Source organism: Pristis pectinata, chromosome 29 (assembly GCF_009764475.1).
Source record: "Pristis pectinata isolate sPriPec2 chromosome 29, sPriPec2.1.pri, whole genome shotgun sequence".
NCBI classification, from domain to species: Eukaryota; Metazoa; Chordata; class Chondrichthyes; order Rhinopristiformes; family Pristidae; genus Pristis; species Pristis pectinata.
In genome coordinates, this window is record NC_067433.1 from 8134654 (window position 1) to 8155963 (window position 21310).

The following is a 21310-nucleotide window of genomic DNA, read 5'->3' on the forward strand; positions in this document are numbered from 1 at the left end:
CACCAGAGCTCACACACCAATCTGTTCATCAGAGGGCGACACAGAGTGGTGCAGCTGGTAGAGCCGCTGCCTCACAGCTCCAACGATCCAGGTTCAATCCTAACCTCCGGTGCTGTCTGTGTGGTGTTTGCGTCTTCTCCCTGTGACTGTGTGGGTTCCCCTCCCCCCCCCCCCAGACACTCTGGCTTCCTCCCACGTCCCAATGACGTGTGGGTCGGGAGGTTAATTCGCCACTGTAAATCGCCCCCAGTGTTCAGATGATTGTAGAATCTGGGGGGAGTTGGACGGAATGCGGGGAGAATACAATAAATTATGGTGGGATTCACATAAAATAAGTGGGTATGTGATAGTCAGTGTGGACTTGATGGGCCAATGGGCCTGCTTATCTCTCTAAATGCCAGATGAAATCACAGAACACTATTTAAGGATTTAAGGATGTCTCAGGGATTCCTGCCAATGCTTGCATGCTGGAGGATATTTTTATTTTCTTTTACTAAATTAGCTCAATATTATTGAAGCCTCCTGGTCTCCCTCTAAACCCTGCCCTGTCCCTCCCCAACTGCTCCTGGAGAGGGCTGGGCCCACCCGAGGTGGCTTCAACAAGAAAGGCTGAGGGACGAGGGCAAGGGCCAGGAAAGCTGACTCCCCTGACCCTTCCCCGAGCAGGCAACACTGGCTGAGAGTCAATAGAGTCACACAGCACAGAAACAGCCCCTTTGGCCCACCATATCCATGCCAACCGTCGTGCCCATCCATGCTGATCCCATTTGCCAGCACTTGGTCCATATCCTTCCATGCCTTGGTGATTCAAGTGCTCGTCTAGACATTTTTGGTATTGGTATTGGTTTATTATTGTCACTTGTACCAAGGTACAGTGAAAAGTTTGTCTTGCATACAGATCGTACAGGTCAATTCATTACACAGTGCAGTTGCATTGAGTTAGTACAGAGTGCATTGATGTAGTACAGGTAATAACAATAACAGTACAGAGTAAAGTGTCACAGCTACAGAGAAAGTGCAGTGCAATAATTTCATGGGTGTTGTGGGAGTATCTGCCTCCCCAGTCACACAGGATGGGTGACTGCTCTTGAGGTCTTGCCCACTGGTAGGTTGAGGCATCCCTGTCCCCAAACCTGATCCTCCTCCACACATTCCCTTCAGCCAGCCTTGCGTCTGACTCACAAGCTGGTGAGTGGAAAGACGTCCCCTCTCAGGGCACCTCCACTTCATCCTTGTGTCTTCTCCCTCAGATGCCCAGGAGCAGGACCAACACGGCAAATGGCAGAGGTGGGGGGCCATGAGACCATAAGGCACAGGAGCAGAATTAGGCCATTCAGCCCATTGAGTCCGACGGTCAGAATCTTTTTCCCAGGGTAGAAATGTCAAATACTAGCGGACATGCATTTAAGATGAGAGGGGGCAGAATTTTAAGGAGATGTGCGGGGCAAGTTTTTTCTTACACAGGGAGTGGTGGGTGTCTGGAATGGCTTCCAGGGGTGGTGGTGGAAGCAGATACGATAGTGGCGTTTAAAGGGCTTTTAGGTAGACACATGACTATTCAGGGAATGGAGGGATATGAATCATGTGCAGGTGGCTGGGATTAGTTTAAGTTAATGTATCTTGGTCGGCATAGACACTGTGGGCCGAAGGGCCTGTTCCTGTGCTGTAGTCTTCTATGTTTTAATTTACAGCAGTCAATTAACCTACCAAACCACATGTCTTTGAGATGTGGGAAGAAGCCGGAGCACCCGGAGGAAACCCACACGGTCACGGGGAGAATGTGCAAACGTCACACAGGCAGCACCAAGGACAGGATTGAGCCTGGGTTGCTGGAGCAGTGAGCCACCGTGCCACTACAGGAGATCGGTGACAGAAGAATGGTTCAACGTCAAGAGTCATGGAGGATCCCAGCACCAACCTGGCCCAGGGAGCGTGCAGAGTTTGGAGGCTGTCCTTTCCAGTGCGGAACTGGCGCTGGCCAACCTGGTTTGCACGGCTGTGGTTCTGCGCATCCAGCGGCCAGATGCAGCCTCTTTGGGCAGCAGGCAGCCACGGTCTGGGTGCCAGAGTGCAGCTGGGACCACTGGCAGCGTGGCTGCCAGTTGCAGTGTGACGAGGGACCTGCAGACCATCGCAGCAGTCCTCCCACCGGCAGGGGCACCATCACAGAGGTGGGCTTTCCTCCTCCCAACCCTGCGCTTGCTGTGGCCTGCCCAACTGGCACCACCTCTGCCACGAAGGTGCAGCCTGGAGCTGGCCTTTCGAGCAGCATTGCTTTGTCCACCAACGCCCTCCTCCACCGACGGTCTTTGGCTTTCCACCAGCCATGCACCACCATCGTGCTAGTATTGGATCAGAGCACTATGGAGCAGCACAAGGGTGATAACTTGACTCACCTATGCAGTATTACATGACTTCATTTGACTTAATTTGGTGATGTTACAGGATAATAAATGGACGAATGGGATTGACGGAATTGTGGTATGGACACGATGGGCTAAGTGGTCTCCTGCCACGTTGTCAGTTAAGAAAAGTTATCAAACATTATGAGTTAACCATCAAATCACACCATATATCTCACTGACATTATATATCAGCATTGTTTTGGGACCATTTGCTATGTAATTGTAAAAAATTCATGGACTGATACAAGATACACATTTAAGTCAGCATTCCTTACTAATGGACAATCAATTATATCACTAGGCAGTAGTAAAAGTTTCTACAGCTGGCCAGTCAGACATCAAATCTCCAGTGTTCACACCTTCTGTATAAACTATTGACCAATAACTACGCTCTGCTTCAGAAACTACGGAATCGAACTTCTCTGATTGGTAGAAGAAAGGCCAAAGAAACATGGATGATCTAGTGTGGGGTGCAAACCACATCTGTACAACCTCTGGCAGAGAAAAGACTATTTAGTTTTTTGAATCTGTTCTGCCCTGATCTGAATTATGGCTCAACTCCATCTCTCCACCCTGTTTCCCAAGCGTTTGAGATCCTTGCTCAATATAAATCTATCAAACTTATCTTAAGCTCTCACACTCTCTCTCTCTTTTAAAGGCTTCAGTAGATCCACGCCCAACAGGGGAGGGGCTTCCAGAGTCACACTACCCTTAGTGTGTGGAAATCCTGACAGCTCCATTGAAAATCAAAAACCTGCAGTGGCTGGAATTCTGAAATCAAAACAGAAAATGCAGGAAACACTCAGCAGATCAGACAACATCCAGGGAGAGAGAAACAGAGCCAGTATGTCAGATTGAAGATCCCTCATCTCCCTTGAAGTGCCTAACACTAATTTTAAGGTTACTTCCCTTTGTTTTGAATTCTCCCACCACTTAATCTAAATTACCTCAGTTGAATTACTTCTTTTATAATCTGGGGAGCATTTCCAGTCTACATAATCTGCCCTCATGACTGAAGCCTTTTGACTTGGCATCTACCTAATGCAGTAAGACACTACACATTTACCAAGGCCAATACTCATCAAATGAAGGGTATGACACACAACACCAGGGTTCAGATCCTTGCTTTAAAGAACAGAGAGACCTTGGTGTACAAGTACATGGCTCCCTGAAAGTGCAGTCACAGGTAGACAGGGTGGTGAAGAAGCCTTTTGGCATGCAGGCCTTCATCAATCAGGGCAGTGAGTATAAAAGTTGGGAGGTCACAGTGTGTTTGTATAAGACTGGTGAGGAGCATTGTGTTCAGTTTTGGTCACCTTGCTCTAGGAAAGATTGTATTACACTGGAAAGAGTGCAGAAAAGATTCACAAGGATGTTGCCATGACTTGAGGGACAGAGCTAAAGGGAGAGGTTGGACAGTTTAGGACTTTATTCCTTGGAGTGTAGAAGACTGAGGGGTGATCTTATAGAGGTGTATGAAATCATGAGGGCATAGATAGGGTGAATGCACACTGTCTTTGTCCCAAGGTTGGGGAATCAAGAACTAGAGGGCATGGCTTTAAGGTGAGAGGGATAAGATTTAATAGAAACTTGAGGAGCAACTTTTTTTTTTACACAAAGGGTGGAATGTATGTGGAGTGAGATGCCAAAGGAAGTGGTTGGGGCAGGTACAACAACAACTTGTAAAAGACAGTTGGACAGGTACATGGATAGGAAAGGTTTAGAAGGTTATGGGCCAAATGTGGGTAGATGAGACCAGCTTGGATGGGGCATCTTGGACGGCATGGACCAGTTGGGTACAAGGCCAGTTTCTGTGCTGTATGACTCTTTGACTCTGAGAAAGGATAGCGATGGAAGGTCTGTACTGGTCGATGACACAGCCAATAATCTACCTGTATCAATAAAAATCTTACAAAACTACACAAATTAATTTTAATTGTTCTACTGCAATAATGATTTCCCAGCTGAGGTTTTGCATTCTGGAAACAATATTGCAATCAGGCTACTGAACAAACTTTAATACTGATGTACAAATTTTACCATTACAAATTCATGGAATCTGCCAGAATAATTTCTGGTTCCATCCCTACAGCCGTAACCTCTTTTCTGTTTCCCAGGGGAAGAACTTCTGCCTGTGAGTGATCCTTGATGACCACTTTTATAAGAACATGAGAACACAGGAGCCGGAGGAAGCCACCCAGCCCTTCAAGCCTGCCGGGCTAGCCAATACGATCATGGCTGATCTACCACAGGCCTCACCTCCTCTTCTGAGCCAGTTCCCCTTTGCCCTCAATTCCACAACCGTTCAGAAACGCATCTACCTTCCCTTTAAATACCTCCATGGATCTAACCCTCAGGGCTAGAGAATTCCAGAGATTCACCACTCACCAAAAAATTCCAAAGCACCTCAGTTTTAAACAACCACTCCCCCCTAATTTTGTAATTATCTTGTTCCGATAACAAACAACTATAGAAACTAACAGATTAAACTACAAGACCACATTGCGCAGAGAAGAATATACTCTTATCTTTGTTGGAAATCAATAGCTTTAACTCAATAAATCCCTTCTGAGGCCAACTCCTGATATATACAGTGAACAGTCCCTTTTTCATGTGAACTACGTAATCCTCACTTTTTACTACTACATAATTACTACGTATGTCCATTCTGTGGCTCTTAGGCAGAGAAGGGTTTGAACCACAGCATACAGTTTGAATACAAAATGACTGAAATTAGGCTTAACATTGTAGGATTTGGGGGGAAAAGAGATCTCTTCTTGTGGATGAAATAATGATCAGAATGATATCATATTATGTTTCCAATGTTAAAAATTAAATCAGGTTGAAGCACAAGTTAGTGAGTGGAACATTTGCCTTTCTCACGTACGAGGGAGAACTCTCGACCCATCCAAGTCTTTCACTTTGTTGAGTCCCTTCCATTCTCCCTTTCCCTGCCTAACTCAATACAATCATGTATTATAAAACTTAACCTGCGGCCAATCCATGCACTCTTCAACTATATTTGAAACAGAGATGGAAACGGAACAGACTTTGATCCAGAAAAAAAACATTAAATCTCCATTTTGCATCATTAATTTTAAGCTTCACTTTAGACTTAACTTGCTTGGATAACCTTACAAAACAGTTTACCGACAAGCAGCAAGGCACACCTGTTGTAGTAGGATTGCCATCAGATATATACTTCCAAAAAACAATGGATTTCAAATGGAACTTCCCAGCAGCGTGTCAAAGCTGCTCTCTTTATTGGGAAAAAAAATCGACCCCTTGGAGAATTACGATCTTTATTCTGATCAAAATAAACATAATGCGCCTCCTGTTCGAATCCTGTACTACATTCCCTTATATGATGACTCACGGGTGACGTGTGCAGGAGTACTGTTTGTAAACCTCGAAGCCATGTGCTTGCAGCCAGCATGATTGCCAAGTCTGCCTGCCAAACAGCTAGCATGCCATCTCGCTAACCTTTCCACGGGGCCCCTGCACCACGTGAGTGTCAGAGCTAAACATCATTTCAGTACGAGCTCTAAAAACCAACATCTACTTCCCACATGTGGGCTGCCAACCCTACTGCCCATTTTGTGCCATTTGGAAATTGTCCTGTAACTTTGGAATTTTGTAAAGGAGTTGGGGGTGGGTTGACAGTTGAATAGCAACAAAATTCAATTGGCAAGCAAACTCTTAAATTAATTGTTATGGAATATTTACTGGCAAATAACTCTTGCCCTTATTACAGGACAAGGATTGTGATGCAAGTTGACACTGTTATCATAGTTATCTCTACAATGAGACGAAATGACCAACCATCCCTAAAACCTCACCATTTGACACTGCTATTTATTTACAGACTGCCGGCGAGGAAGTGGAAAGATTTCAGAGAAAGACAACCAAGTGAATATTGCTTCTGGACAACTTTTGAGTTCAGTGTGTGCTATTTTGCATACAAACCCTTAAATGTATTGATTAATTTAACAGGGTCCTCCCTTTGGGACATGGGTCAAAGCAGAACCAAGCCTTGGAAATTCTAATGGGTTCGCTTCCCAGCAAGTGCATTGACGAACACAAATAAGGAACAACCAAATGCTGACTCATCGAATTAAGAGGCTTGTCAGTTTTGGCATTAAAGAGTATATGGTCTGCACTGTAAAACAATGTAGCTAATTAACGCAAATCACAGTCCACAGTTGCCGCAAAATTCCAGCTGGCAAAGTTTTGAAGTCCTTGCACAAAAAGAGGAAAGTAACAACGGGAGTGTGCTTGCACTGAGGAAACAGCAAAAGGAATCAACCACATCGTAACCAAGTCCCCTCCAGACAGCCTCTTAGTGTAATTACGTTACCCAGAAAAATGGATCTGTTAACTCTTTAAGCTCAGGTGGAATCTTCCGTTCCTTTAAACAAGAAAACGGACTCCCAGTGTCTCACTCCAACATCCCAGCTTACAGTTCCTAGCACGTTTTGCTTGCTACATTCTGAAAGTTTTGATGGGTTAACATTTAACCAGAACATCACTTGGCAGCTGCAAGGTGCAAAGAAGATTCAGCACTCACGGGGTTAGCAGACTGTTAAAGCAAACCTTGGCCCCTCTTTCCATGCTGAACAAAAACATCTACTGGACCTTAAAGGCACAAAAAAACAGTGCTATGGTAATACTGTCTGAAAAAATTGACCTGAAATGCCATGAAATAATAACTCAACATACTTTGTGGAATTATAGTTGGAAAATCCAAATTCGTTCCACTGCATATTTTTGGAATGTTGATGTGAAAATTTAGTGTCTTTCTGCACAGACTTTGCCTGCATTTTCATGGCAGTACTCGTATATGTTGTGATGTGTTACAGTATCAAATGGCAGCATATGTGGTTTGCAACTCCCTTTGTTTATGCATGATTACCCTGGGCTACAGTATGCTATATCCTACATAATTGCTGTCCTCCAAAGAAAAGACCTACATATCCCAGAATTGTCTGATTAACGTACACTTTGGTTCACCAGTCTATGGAATATGTTTCAAACCCTTCATCGTAAAAATATTACACGACAATCAGGAATGCTCATCAGAAATTAAAGATTTTTTTGCCTTCCCTCTTGTTTATTCCTCACTGTTTCTCTGGGAAGCAGAGTACTCATGTAAAAACATACATGTGAGAGTGAAGCTTTGACAAAATAATTCATTTACCTTTTCAGCCAGTGCTTGCTTTTGTCTTTGGGCCTTTGTATTGTCCTTGCTCCCCACCTGCAGGGAAAAATAGAATCAAACACAAACAAAAAAAAAATCAATTAAAGAATGCGACAGTGAAATCAACCCCTAACGCAACCACAGGACTGAACATTGCGATAAAATTGAACTTGACAAATGGTTACTGAGCTAAGAGAGACATTTTGCAATAAAGGATGAGAAATAATCTACTTTTAAAATTGGTATTTAGTGAATAATTTGCAGCTCATTAATATAACTAGAAGAAATATAGGCATAACACAACACACAAGTCCAGCAAAGCCTTTTTTTTAAATTAGCCTTCAAAAGCTTCTTTGGAAATATACCTACACTACACCTTCTATTTTCCAACACTCCTCTGAAACAGTCTCTGCTATCTCCATCAGAAGCACACACTAACAGGCAGCCATCTTGCCTCCTTCTCTTTGAGCTATGTTACAGGCACTGTGGTACATTAGTTTTTTTCCAGTCAGACTCTAGCATCATTATCATATTGCTGAGCTCCCTCGAAACCCTCTCCCCCCACCGACCACACCACCACCACCAGCAGCAGAGACTTAAAACGTGACATGCATGTCCACTGCCTACTCAGACTCATCCGGAACAACCAATCGGCAGATACTCCGGAGAAGGAGAGTGGAGGGAGGGCGGCTTATGTTAGCTACTTGTCAATTGTCTTCCTCATTCAGGCTTCCTAAACAATACCACTCCTATGTGGTATCTGTGCAGACCGGCAGCAGGAGAGCAAGTGGTAAACTGTGGAATGGAGTAGCTGATGTGCGACTCAGCACTGCTGCAGTCGGCAGAACTGACAGGCACTTCCTTCTCGCTTGTATGTGAAACAACTTCAGATGTAACTGTGTCTGTCTGTCTGTGTATCTACGTGTGCATCTGTGCATGCGTTTGGGGGGGTCTGTGTGTGTGTCTGTATCTATGTATCTATCTGTGTTTGTGTATCGTGTTTGTGTATGTGTATTCCATGTGCATGTGTGTGTATATCTGTGTGCGTGTATCTGTGTATCTATGTGTGTCTGTTTATGTATCTATGTGTGTGTGTATATCCATGTATCCGTGTGTGTCTGTGTGTGGGTATCTCTATGTGTTTAGGCATATCTATGTGGGTGTGTATCTGTAGGTGTGTCTGTGTAACTGTGTGTGTGTATTCTATGCAGGTGTGTGTACCTGTGTGTGTCTGTGAATCTGTGTATGTAACTGTATATCTATTCATGGGTGCATGTATCTATGTGTGGGCACGTGTATTCTATGTGTGTGTGTGTGTGTCTGTGTGTGAGTATGTGTATCTGTGTGTGTACAGGTGTGTATATTTTGTGTGTGTGCACATGTATCTGTGTGTGTGTGTGTGTGTGTGTGTGTGTGTGTGTGTGTGTGTGTGTGTGTGTGTGTGCGTGCGGTGAGGAGGTGTGACATAGTTATATGTAACCTGACCATGGCAGAGGCTGTTGATGGGATGTGCTGCTGTTGGAAGTTATTTGCAGGCGAAGACCCAACAAATATTGCGCTGGAACACCTCGCTCTGCTTCACGCTTTGGAAGAACAGCCGCAACCAAAGCTGCTTCACCATGTGTTGGACACAGGCTGCTATCCTGGGTCAGTCAGGGGTCAAAGTTTGCAGTAATAGGATTCAGCGCAGTGCACGCTAACCTTCCTGCCCTCTTGTGGCCATGGCGAAGCCCCACACACCCCCGTCACGCCTCAGGTTTGTACGTGAGCTGGCGCTTGCCTCAGAGGCAGAGCAGCCCCCTCATCTTGCCCCTGGCACCCCTTCCAACTGACGTTGTCCCTTCCTGCCCATTCCCACCCACACTCGGCTTCTGTGCCTACCGCGCCTTCCCCTTACTAACTGCCCTCAAACATCCCCAATGATTCCCTCCATCTGACTCCAATCTGTGCCTTCCCGCCTTAGCCTCCTCCCCGACATTCACTCCCAACTCCCAGTTCTCCCAGATCCTGCAACCGAAGGTCACTGAGCTGCCTGGTTCTGCCACTTCCCACCAGGTCCCCACTTCCTCTTGTCTCCTCTCCTCGCTACGAAAATTCTGCCATGTAAAATTTTGCCACGTAGTTCTGCCTTCAATTCTCCCATGTGCTCAGGGTAGTCCCTCCCATTGCCTAGTCCGTGAGTTAGTACGGAGTGCATTGAGGTAGTACAGGGTAAAAACAATAACAGTACAGAGTAAAGTGTCACAGCTACAGAGAAAGTGCAAGGTCACAACAAGGTAGATCATGAGGTCAGATTCCATCTCATCATATGAAGGAACCATTCAATAGTCTTATCACAGTGGGGTAGAAGCTGTCTTTAAGTCTGGTGGTACGTGCCCTCAGGCTCCTGTATCTTCTACCTGATGGAAGAGGAGAGAAGAGAGAATGACCCGGGTGGGTGGGGTCTTTGATTATGTTGGCTGCTTCACCAAGGCAGCGAGAGGTAAAGACAGAGTCCAAGGAGGGGAGGCTGGTTTCTGTGATGAGCAGGGCTGTGTCCACAACTCTCTGCAGTTTCTTGTGGTCCTGGGCAGAGCAGTTGCCGTACCAAGCCGTGATGCATCCAGATAGGATGCTTTCTATGAGTCATCAATCAAAGTTGGTGAGTGTCAAAGGAGACATACTGAATTTCTTTAGCCTCCTGAGGAAGTAGAGGCACTGGTGAGCTTTCTTGGCTGTGGTATCTATGTGATTTGACCAGGACAGGCTATTGGTGATGTTCATTCCCAGGAACTTGAAGCTAAAGTCAGGGAGCAATGTTCTATCCACTCATGTCTATCCATGGATAGAAAATAGCAGCTGGTAACACAGCAATGCACCTAGTAGAACTGCTATCTCACAGCTCCAGTGACCCAGGTTCGATCCTGACCTCAGGTGCTGTCTGTGTGGAGTTTCCATGTTCACCAGGTGGTCATATGGGTTTCCTCTGGGTGCTCTGATTTCCTCCCACATCCCAAACGACATTCGGGTTGGTGGGTTAACTGGCCACTGTATATTGGCCCTAGTGTGTCGGTAAGGGGGGAGTAGATGGGAACGTGGGGAAGATGGGTTAGAGTAGGATTAGTGTAAGTAGGTGCCGGGTGATCAGCATAGACTTGGTGGGCCGAAGGGCCTGTTTCTGTGCTGTATATCTCCACGTCTTTATGGCTTCTGCATTAAAAGGCTCCAGAAATTGGTCCTCTTAGTTGGCACATATCTGGTCGGTCGAACGGGAGTCAGCAGTGGACAGTGGGACAGCCTTCCCCTTTCCTTTGCAGGACAGGGGACACTGAGGCTAAACAATACTCTTATTTTTGCCAAGCCTGACACCTGATCCTTTAGTCTCCATGCCAGTAACCCAATCACTCAATCAGCTTCTATCTGTGGTTAAAGAATCTCCAGCATATGTGTCTCGAAATAATTGGTGCGGAGTGTGACAGGCAAAAACATGTGAATTCCTCTGCCCCTACTTTAACAAAGTCATTGATCTATTTAAAATGGACAGGCAACTGGCTTCAGTGAAAGTGACAGAGGCAGTTCATATGATGCGTTTGGCTGCTAATATTGACGAGACATTTCCCTTTTCTAATTCACAGCCACAATCCTCGGGAGTGACCGGTTAACTAACACACAGGGGACTCGGAAATAGCCCCGGGATCTCAATGAGCTATCAGCACAAGGCCTCTACCTCTGAGGACGGCAGCACACCAACCCTATACTGCCCGTTCGCCTCTCACTGGTAGGGGGCAGCCAGAGCCGATCTCACTGTACTGCCATTGCTTTGGTGTCGAGCTCAGTGATAAGGTGGGACTTCAGAGGTACATTGGACACAAGAACACGAGAAAATAGGAGCAGGAGTAGGCCACTCGTCCCCTCAAGTCTGTCCCACCATTCAATATCATCATGACTGATCTATCCCAGCCCTCAACTCCCCTTCTGAGCCAGTTTCCCATAGCACTTAATCCCCCAATCTTTCAAAAGTGTATCTACCTCCACTTTCTCCAGCTTCCACCCACATTCCAAAGACGTACGGGTTAGGAAGTTGTGGGCATGCTATGTTGGCACCGGAAGTGTGGTGACACTTGCAGGCTGCCCCCAGAACACTCTACGCAAAAGATGCATTTCACGGTGTGTTTCGATGTACAAACGACTAACAAAGAAATCTTATAATGATACAGCTTTCAGCACCCTCTGGGGTAGAGAATTCCAGAGATTCACCATCCTCTGCGAGAAGAAATTTCTTTTAAATGACGAGCCCCATATCTTGATGGTATGACTGGGGAGGTAGCTGACGTTTATAGGCATTGACAAGTACTGGCCCCCTTCTTCTTCCTCCCATTCACTGGTGGGGTGGGAGCTGGAATGACCAGTTTCCAAGTACTCAACCGGTGGCTAAACCCCAGACCTACTGCACCCTCCCTGTGAACCTTAGCAAGTGGAAGATTTCCAGGAAGTCCCAACATCCGCCGAATCCCAGCAACTGTTGGGGATATCAACAAGCACCAGGTTGCAACCAGCCAAGTAACTGTTTATCAAGGACTGGTGGCAGGGCAGTGGGCTGGTGGTGGTCAAGGAGTCTTCCTGCCACTAAGCCAAGTGAGGTCCAGGGGTGTTGAAATTCAAAGGTGCTTCATTCAAAGATCCACCTCTGAAGGTCAATGTTTTCCAGAGTGGAGCAAGATTGTACCAGTCCTGGAAATGGATTGCAACCATCAGCAAACTCCAGACTGCACTTTGGGTGGAGATTTGCACAGAGAAAAATGATGCAATTTCTGCATAGACGTGCGTCGCATGGCATCCTGCTTCTGGACAGTTGCTGGGGGAATTAGCCCACGTTGCCTCTGGAAAACTCAGCTTCACGGATATTAAGAGAATCGTGGGATATGGGGTTAGTGCAGGGAGGTGACACTGAGGTAAAAGATCAGCCATTGAGTGAAGCAGCAGGTATGAGGGGCCAAATGGCCTTCTCCTGCTTCTAATATTCTTACCAACTCCTGGAGAGAGATACAGCACAGAAATAGGCCGTTCAGACCACCGAGTCTGCACTGACCCATTTTTATACTAATCCTACTCCATACCCATTTTATTCTCCCCACATCCCCATGAATTCCCCCCAGATTCTACCACCCATCTACACACAATTTCCAGCAGCCAATGAACCCACCAACCTGCTCGTTTCTGGGATGTGGGAAGAAGCCCACCGGTCACATGGAGAACATGCAAACTCCACACTGACAGCACCAGGGGTCGGGATCGAACCCAGATCACTGGAGCTGTGAGGCAGTGGCTCCACTAACTTCTACCAGCTATGTTCTATCATTCAAACTCTCGGTGTCCCAGCACCAAGACCATTAGTTGCCACTTCTCCTTTGACTCCTCCCACAATCACAGCCTCAAGCACACCCCAGTAGCTCCCCTTTCCATATCTACCAGCCTTTCATTGGCTCAGGACCCAGACCCCTATCTCCCCAACTTCTTCACTGCCAGATGCTAATCTCTGGCCAGTCACCCTCACCAACACACACCTGTGGCCCTGATGAAGTTCACTCTCACCTCCACCTGATTCTTTGAAGGCATACCTTCCTCCCTTGAGGTACGCAATGACCACGAGGGCACCTTCGGAACCGCCGTCAATTTGTGGTGGGGTCCCAGCCCAGAGCCTGTGTGTCCCAAGACATGTGGTTACTCCCTCCATATGGCACCTTGAGTGTTTGTGCTCAGTTCTCTTGGGTTCCACGACTTTCTAAGAGGCCCTGACTGGCAACCGACGCACAGTCAGAGCCCAGAGAGGGCCAGAGACCATGTGTTGGCAGGTTCACTTCTCTGAAGAGCAGGGGCCAAGATGTGACTTGTAGCTACACTGTGAATTGAGCCTCTGAGGATTCCCAATGGAATGAAGCACCACACTGTAATGTGGGTTGGTGAGGTCTGCTGACTAGAACCCAGTGATTCACCACGGGGAGAAAAAAAAACCACAACTTCTGTTTCATAATCTTCACCAGATGCCTGGAGGTAAACCTGCACACTGGTGCAGGGAGATTATAGCATGAAAGACCCAAAAAAAAATTTTAATTCTAAAAGTTCTTGATAAGAAAAGCTTTGAAATTCTGACAGTTCATGAGATTAACCCAGGGCAATTTACGGTCCAAATTCACCCGTTCCCCTCCCTGTGTGGAAGTCTAAGGCTCTTCCCAGTCTACCTTATTCCTGTAACACCACATCATCACCGCACTATGTACTACCCTTCTCAAATTAATTTGCATCTGTTTTCTCCTCTATTATCTGCCAACCTTTTCTTCCAAAGACCTTTACTTACGGTTCCACCTGAAGGTGTTGCCCTCAGATGGGTTAGGAGGGGATCTTATGGTGAGAATCGGGTCAAGGAGCTGGGATCTAAAGCTCAGAAACTGCCTCTCAGAGGGGCAAGGATATCATGGGTGCAAGGGCCCAGCAACTGGTAGGATCACTGGCCCACCATGTCAAACTGACGTACAGACTAACTATGGGATGATTTAATGGATAAAACTGTGTCTCTTCTGTCCTCCTCGAGATCACGCTTGAGGTGGGTCATAAGCCCAATGGGGGCAAGTAACCAGGGTCAGAACTGCAAGAGCCCAGCCTTTGATTGGAACAAGGTGTTTGGGGGGAGTGGGGGGGGAAGCTATTGGGAGTGGGAACCGGCCTTTTTATGGCTGGGTTACCATATGACCAACAACAGGTGCCCCACAAGGGTCAACTTCCCTTACAATGCTCCAAGAGAGGCTTTTCATGGGAATGACATCACCCCATGTATCCCTACGTTCCACGTTCAGAAGCCACCATACACCATGCTGGATTTTGTGCCCACACTAAGACCAGGACCCTCGCATTTGGGTATGTCCATAGGGAAAGGATGAAGGAATCACGGTTCTCAAAGTCTTTCCCTCTTTCTTTTCTCCCTGGGTTTTGTTAATCAGCTGGATTCTTTTCTCCCTCACTAAGCACGTCCCTTGAGTGACTCACTCCAGTCCACCATCTCTCGCTCCTTCTACACAAGGCAGTGATGCAACAAGTTTCAGAGTGGAGGGGGGAGTTCAGCCACCAGGAATTGGTGGTGGGGGGAGGGAGGTGGGAAGGTGGATGGGACTGAAGGAGGAGGTGGGAAGGATTATCCAAGTATCATGGATGGGGCAGTGATGGTGGTGGGCACTCTGACTGACTGACGGGAAAGCTCAGTGGGTGCATTAACGGGACAGTGCCTGCGACAGGGTCCCCGTGCTGGGCTCTGCAGACTGCTCCCCTTTAAGCAATGCTGAGGCAGGCTTCTTGAGTGTGTGAAAGATGCTGCTGCCTGACTGAGCAGCGAAGGGCACGTGTGTGAATGAAAGTCCTGAAAGTGGAAGCCAGGCATGCATTGAACAGAACCATACAAGACCAGACTCCTCAATGCAGCAAACACACAGAACATCCAATAAGAAAGTCAGAATCGGCTTACAATTCCCAGGCAAGTCTCCAACTTTCCATCAGAGGTGACTTTTAATTGAAAGTGAATCGTATAATTCAAAAGTGCCATACAATTCAATTTCTACATGGGGTAAGTGCAGAGATACACCTAACAACTTTGGGGGATGGACTCTTATTGGAAGCTTCACCCATACACATGAACTTAAGGTGATGAGTGATTCTGGGGATCCCAGTGTTCCCTGTGCACTGCCCCATTCTAAGCGATACCCATCAATGGAAGCACATTTGTCTCATCCACCCGCCTCTGACATCGGTACCCTGGAGTTATAATTACTGGAAAACTTCCAACAAAATAATCATGAGCCAAACATCACAGCATACAAGTGGGAGGGCTCTCCGGTAAAGCATGTAGGAGACAGAGAAGCTCCTTTTTTCAAAGCTTTATCTTTAAACGTTTGCTAAGTTGAAACCTAATTGGCAATATCTAAGATAAGCAGCTCTACGGACTATGATCCCAGCCTTAGCTGTGATTGGCTGTTGCATAAACGGACATCTCAGAGGTGGGCATAAATCTGCTGAGCCACATGATAAAACAGAGCCCAGGGTTATCTACACCTAGCATCACCTGAGATATGGTGCAAACGTTCGTCATTGAAGCTCCGTTAAGAATAATTCAAGTACAGTTTCCAAAAAAATGAAAGATCCATAATGATTTATGGAATGCAATGGATTTTCTACATCAAGATCATATCAAAAAGCACAAGGATAATCTGGTGAATTTCTCTACAGTTCTGTCTGAAGTATCATTCTGCAAACATTCGGATTGGTTTTGGAGATTCCAAAGGGTTCTCATTGCTCAAACCACTGGGTGTCTCTTCATTAAGCAACTTAATGTACTGCCCTGAAATGCCCAGCCCAGAACAGTTTATTCCACAAACCAGAGCATGGTCTAAATACTTCTGGTCACTGAAGTCCACTCCGTAATTAAGCAAACAAAACAAAAGAATAGGTTGATGCTGCTCCCCCATCCCAAGAATATCCATACTTTCATGTTTTCTTAAACCATAGGAGGCCATTGCAGTCCATTGAGTCTACAGATGAGTCCTATTAATATTACCTTTAACCTATTCTCCTCACATTGGCTGAGAATGTGGAAAACTTACCCCCCACCCCCAACCACCGATTTTACCACTCATCTACACACAAGGGGCAATTTACAGTGGCCAATTAACTTACCACAAGAAACAAGTAACTGGAGAAACTCAGCAGGTCAGGCAGGATCTGTGGGGGGACATAGACAGTTGACAGTCAAGACCCTTCATCTGGACTGGAAGGGTAGAGGGGAGATAGCCAGTATAAAGAGTTGGGGGGTGGGGGATGAGCAAGAGCTGGCAAGTGATAGGTGGATCCAGGTGAGGAGGGCTTGATTGGCAGATAGAGTCAGGTGGGGGAGGGATGGGCGGAGATAGCGACAGAGGCTGCGAGGTGATAACTGGACGCAACAAAGGGCTGCAGATGGTGGAATCTGATGGAAACCAAATAAGGGAGGGACGGTGGGCAGCTGGCAACAGCGGGGGGAGTGGCTCGGGGAGCCAGAGTGAGGAGTGCGCGGGCAATAAGCAGGTGGAGTAGGTGGGAAAAGGGAAAGAAACTGGGTGACCGCCATCCTTCCCCCAGGATGGGAGACACCATCTTCCATACCAGATAACCCATCAGTGCAGCAAACTGCCCTGCACAATGTTCTTGCACAATACTGAAGTTCCAGGAGCAGTCATCTCTAAGGTTAGAGAGTAACTATTTGTTTTGCATATTAACTTAGGAGCAGATATGCAGATTACTCCACCAAGTTCACAACGTGCTCTCCCATTTTGCTCAAGGATTAAGCTGGCACCCCTCTTTTTGACAGAATGACATCATCATCATATGATCAGCCCTCTTACAGCAACACCCACAACAACACATGTCCTCCAATAAATTTCTCCAAGGGTTGAAACACAACAGAAGGAGGTTGAAAGTGGATCTTCACAGGTCAAGCCTCACTTTTCCCTCCAGTGGCAACCGCTCCACCAACCCTTTCAGATCCTGACCTCTGGCACTGTATGCTCAGAGCTTAAGGTATCTCTTTATTAGTCACATGTACATCAAAACACATAGTGAAATGCATCTTTTGCGTAGAGTTTTCAGGGAGCAGCCCACAAGTGTCGTCACGCTTCTGGCGCCAACATAGCATGCCCACAACTTCCTAACCTGTATATCTTTGGAATGTGGGAGGAAACCAGAGCACCTGGAGGAAACCCACACAGACACGGGGAGAACGTACAAACTCCTTACGGACAGCGGCTGGAGTTGAACCCGGGTTGCTGATGCTGTAATAGTGTCATGCTAACCGCTACACTACTGTGCCTGCCCAGTTGTGTTTAAGATGCTTTTAGATAGACACATGAATATGCAAGGAATCGAGGGGTATGGATCATGTGCAGGCAGAAGGGATTTTGTTTTTGATTTAATTTGGCACTGTGTTTGGCACAGACATTGTGGGCCGAAGGGCCTGTTCCTGTGCTGTTCTGTTCTACATTTGATATGTAAGGGTGTGCAGGTGAGTGAGTGTGCAAGTGTGTGGGAGGGCGAGACGAAACCTATGAATGTTAAGAGGTGGTGGGGTAGGTAACAAAGACACGGAGGTTCAAGCAGCGCCTGAGGCTCACAATGCAGTGATGTAGTTGGTCAGAAGCAATAATTGAAGAGCCACTCACCTACTCGTGCAGGGTCAGCAAATTTCATCTGAGGTGGTATCCGGATGCTCAGGGCTTGACTTCTGACATTAGTCTTCAGGGGTATCTTTTTCCTCTGCCTCCTGAGGGGGCACCGGGATGTGGAGGATGGTGGGGTATCCAGACCCTCTCTAGATATGGAGACTCCCTCCCACCCTGCTCTTCTCCCACACAGACCTCTAATGCAGCTCCCGAAATCCTTGGAGCTTGTTGTCCCACACTGAGCTCTTCCACTGCTGCCCATCCCAGACTAGGCGGCACAGTGGCGCAGCCTGTCGAGCCACTGGCTCACGGCGCCGGTGATCCGGGTTCAATCCTGACCTCTGACACTCCGTGTGGAGTTTGCACTTTCTCCCTATGACTGTGCGCGCTCCAGTTTCCTCCCACATCCCAAAGACATGCAGCTTGGTGGTTTAATCTGCCGCTGTAAATTGTCCCTGGTGAGGGGTAGAATTGGGGGAGAGTTGATGGGAATGTGAGGAGAATAGGTTACAGGGGAAATTAGAGAATGGGATTGCTCTGTGAGCTGGCATGGACTCAATGGGCTGAAATGGCTTCCTTCTGTGTCATAAGGAAATATTCTCTTGTAGAAACCCAACTGCAGCCTTTCTACCACTGTGCTCCACCCTGTTAGATGGCATAAGGCAGCCTTAACTGTTCTTTCCTGGTACAGAACACAGAAGGATGGGCTCAGCATGAAACAGTCCCAAACCTCCACAGCTATCAACAGCCATGGGCTGATCATGCATTCTGAACCCCACAATAGAATTTAGCCACAGACACCACCTTTGAATCTGGGGGGAATCTGAATTATTTGCAGTTATCTTTGACATTTTGCATTTTAAACATGGCTCTGCGATTGTCACCCAGGCAACAGAACCAAAGGTTTGATTAGACATTGTATTTTGGAGTTGAATCAAGGCTGTGCTAACAATCTTGCAGTATAAGTAACACTTGTGTTGTTCTTGCTTACAGTGATCGCAGAGACCTTAGAGACGGGCATACCTCTGTCCCGGGGGAGGATGAGGGTCAGTCACTCAGATTGGTTGGCAGCGCTGTGACCGACTTTGACCCTATCTTTGTTTCTGGGGGAGGGAATGGGAAGCAGGGTGATGCCCTGACTTCTGTGAGGGTTGACAAAGCAAGGTCCTGGGGTAGCCAGCTGGCTGCACTGTGGAAGAACCTCCTGCCATAGCAATTATGAAATTTCCCTGATGTTGATTGCAGAGAATCCCATGCCAGGGATGTTCCAGGAGGCTATGCTCCTGCAGTCAGTGGGTGGTTATTGAGGGCAAAGAGGGCTTTCTCTTCCCATCCAGAATTCCAGAGGGTTATTCTGGACGGATCGTAACTCCTCTTCTTCTAAGGCACTCCAGGTCTGAAGAACTCCAGAGTGACACAGTGGCAGTGTTTTGCTTTTTGCCCAAGGTGTCCAGCCAGTGCGTGGATGCTTGGGTCTGCCAGGGTTTTAGTCCCAGCACGGCTTGCATTGGTATAAGCTTCACCCATGTTTCATGGTCTCCCACTGGGGTCCTTACTGGGGAAAGCTCTTGCCACACAGTCCCAGAACTCCCATAGAGTCATAGAGTCATACAGCACGGAAACAGGCCCTTCAGCTCAACTGGCCCATGCTGACCAAGATCCCAGTCCCATTTGCCCGCATTTGACCCATATCCCTTTAAACCTTTCCTACCTGTTCAAGCACCTTTTAAAGATTGTTAATGTACCCATCTCAAGCACTTCCTCGTTCCATATACGGACCACCCTCTGGGTGAAAAAGTTGCCGCTCAGGTCCCTATTAAATCTCTCCCCTTGCCCTGAGGCTGTGGTGGGGGTATCCTTGCTGAATCACAGACCTTGCGCGTGTTCTTGAGCAGGCTCAGTGGAAGGGTTGCCCACCTGATGGTGGTAATAGAACCTATCTGTTTCTCCCACCTGTCCAGGGACTTGCATTCCCTGTTGGGCTTTGGCTCCGCAACTCTGGAACCTGGCCACAAAGATGGATTTTGTTTGGTTCAAGTGACTGTGGTCAACTTATAGACCTTGGTTTGTTGACTGCAGAGGGCATCAGTATATATATGAGGGCATCAGCATCATGATATGGAGGTGTATAAAATCATGAGGGGCATAGACAGGGTGAATACACACAATCTTTTCCCCAGGATTGTGGAATCAAGAACTAGAGGACACAGGTTTAAGGTGAAAGGGGAGAGATTTAATAGGAACCTGAGGGGCAACATTTTAACTCAGAGGGTGGTACAGGTGTGGAACGAGCTGCCAGAGGAAGTGGTTGAGGCAGGTACAATAACAACTTTTAAAAGACAGTTGGACAAGTGCATGGATAGGAAAGGTTTGGAAGGCTATGGGTCAAACGTGGGCAAATTGGATGAGCATTTGGTTGCTATGGACCAGTTAGGCTGAAGGGCCTGTTTCCATGATGTATGAGTCTATGATCTACGATCTTTCCCTCCCTTCCTCCTCCCACTCCCAATAGTTTGCCCCCACCCCTCTTGTGCCCTCAGCTCCTTCCAATCATGTTATATCCCAAGGGGACTGCGGCTCAGTGTACCCCCCACCCCCCCGGCCAAGAGCACCAGGTCTAGGCAGACACCCTGAAGTCGGCAGAACCTTGCTGCTCCTTCTCATCAAGGACCGTCGAGTTTGGAGTCCAGAGAAGACTCTGGTGAAAGCACCAGATGGCAGCAAAATCAATCAGCAACAACATGGCCCCTGCCTTTCTCTGTTACCTACACTAACCTGTTTCCGTCTTTCTCTGTTCCAGACCTGAAACGTTAACTTTTTCTCTTTCCACGGCTGCTGCTTTAACTAGTGTTTCTGTTTATATTTCATGTTTCCAGCAATTTTTTTGGTCTTCAGTAACAACCTAGAGCTCAGCTCTCTGATATGTGTCAGTGTTGGCTCAAAGTCTACCTTCCAATAGAATGTTTGGCTTCAGGATATGCCCTATAAGGTTGACTAGGTCACTGTGTATTGGTGATTGGTTTATTATTGTCACATGTACCGAGATACTGAAAAAAAACTTTGTTTTGCATGCCATCCACACGGATCATTTCAAAGCATAAGTACATTTTGGTCATACAAGGGAAAAGCAATAACAGAATGCAGAATATAGTGTTACAGTTACTTTTGTTCCTGATAAGCAGCAAACTTTTTTTCTACTCTTTTACAAGTGCCTCTAGGTGGGGGAAGGACACATTGGGTGTACATTGGCAGTGGGCAGGTTGGGATCTACTATTACATCCAAGCAAACCTCAGCAGCAAGTGGGATGGATGGAGGCTCCCTGATGTGCAAGACCTGGTCAGTTGCCCTAGGTTAAGAGAGGCAGTGAGTTGGGATACCAGAGGATCAACCACATGGAACATTTTACATCCACGAGAGGCAGAGCATTTTAGAACAAGCCATTCTAAGGACTGTGCCTTCAAGAGCACTGAAGTACCTGCCAATGTAATGCACT

At 47.0% G+C, this 21310-nt stretch overlaps 1 protein-coding gene across 6 annotated transcripts in view; it reads right to left on the reverse strand.

Annotated features, from left to right (window-relative positions):
* Positions 1 to 21310, reverse strand: part of LOC127584136 (methylcytosine dioxygenase tet3-like) — a 259452-nt gene that overhangs the window by 197380 nt on the left and 40762 nt on the right. For 2 of the 6 annotated variants that reach the window (XM_052040714.1, XM_052040713.1), the window contains exons 1-2: positions 7972 to 8148; positions 7603 to 7659 (exon numbers count right to left, since the gene is read on the reverse strand). Coding sequence is in view for 1 of the 6 variants with exons in the window: in XM_052040712.1 (XP_051896672.1) it covers positions 7603 to 7659 (57 nt within the window). In the remaining 5 variants the exon portion in view is untranslated. Of the gene's footprint in view, positions 1 to 6972; positions 7041 to 7602; positions 7660 to 7971; positions 8149 to 8229; positions 8313 to 21310 lie in introns of those variants that run through there. The other 4 variants (XM_052040716.1, XM_052040715.1, XM_052040712.1 and 1 more) reach the window with 4 other exon arrangements.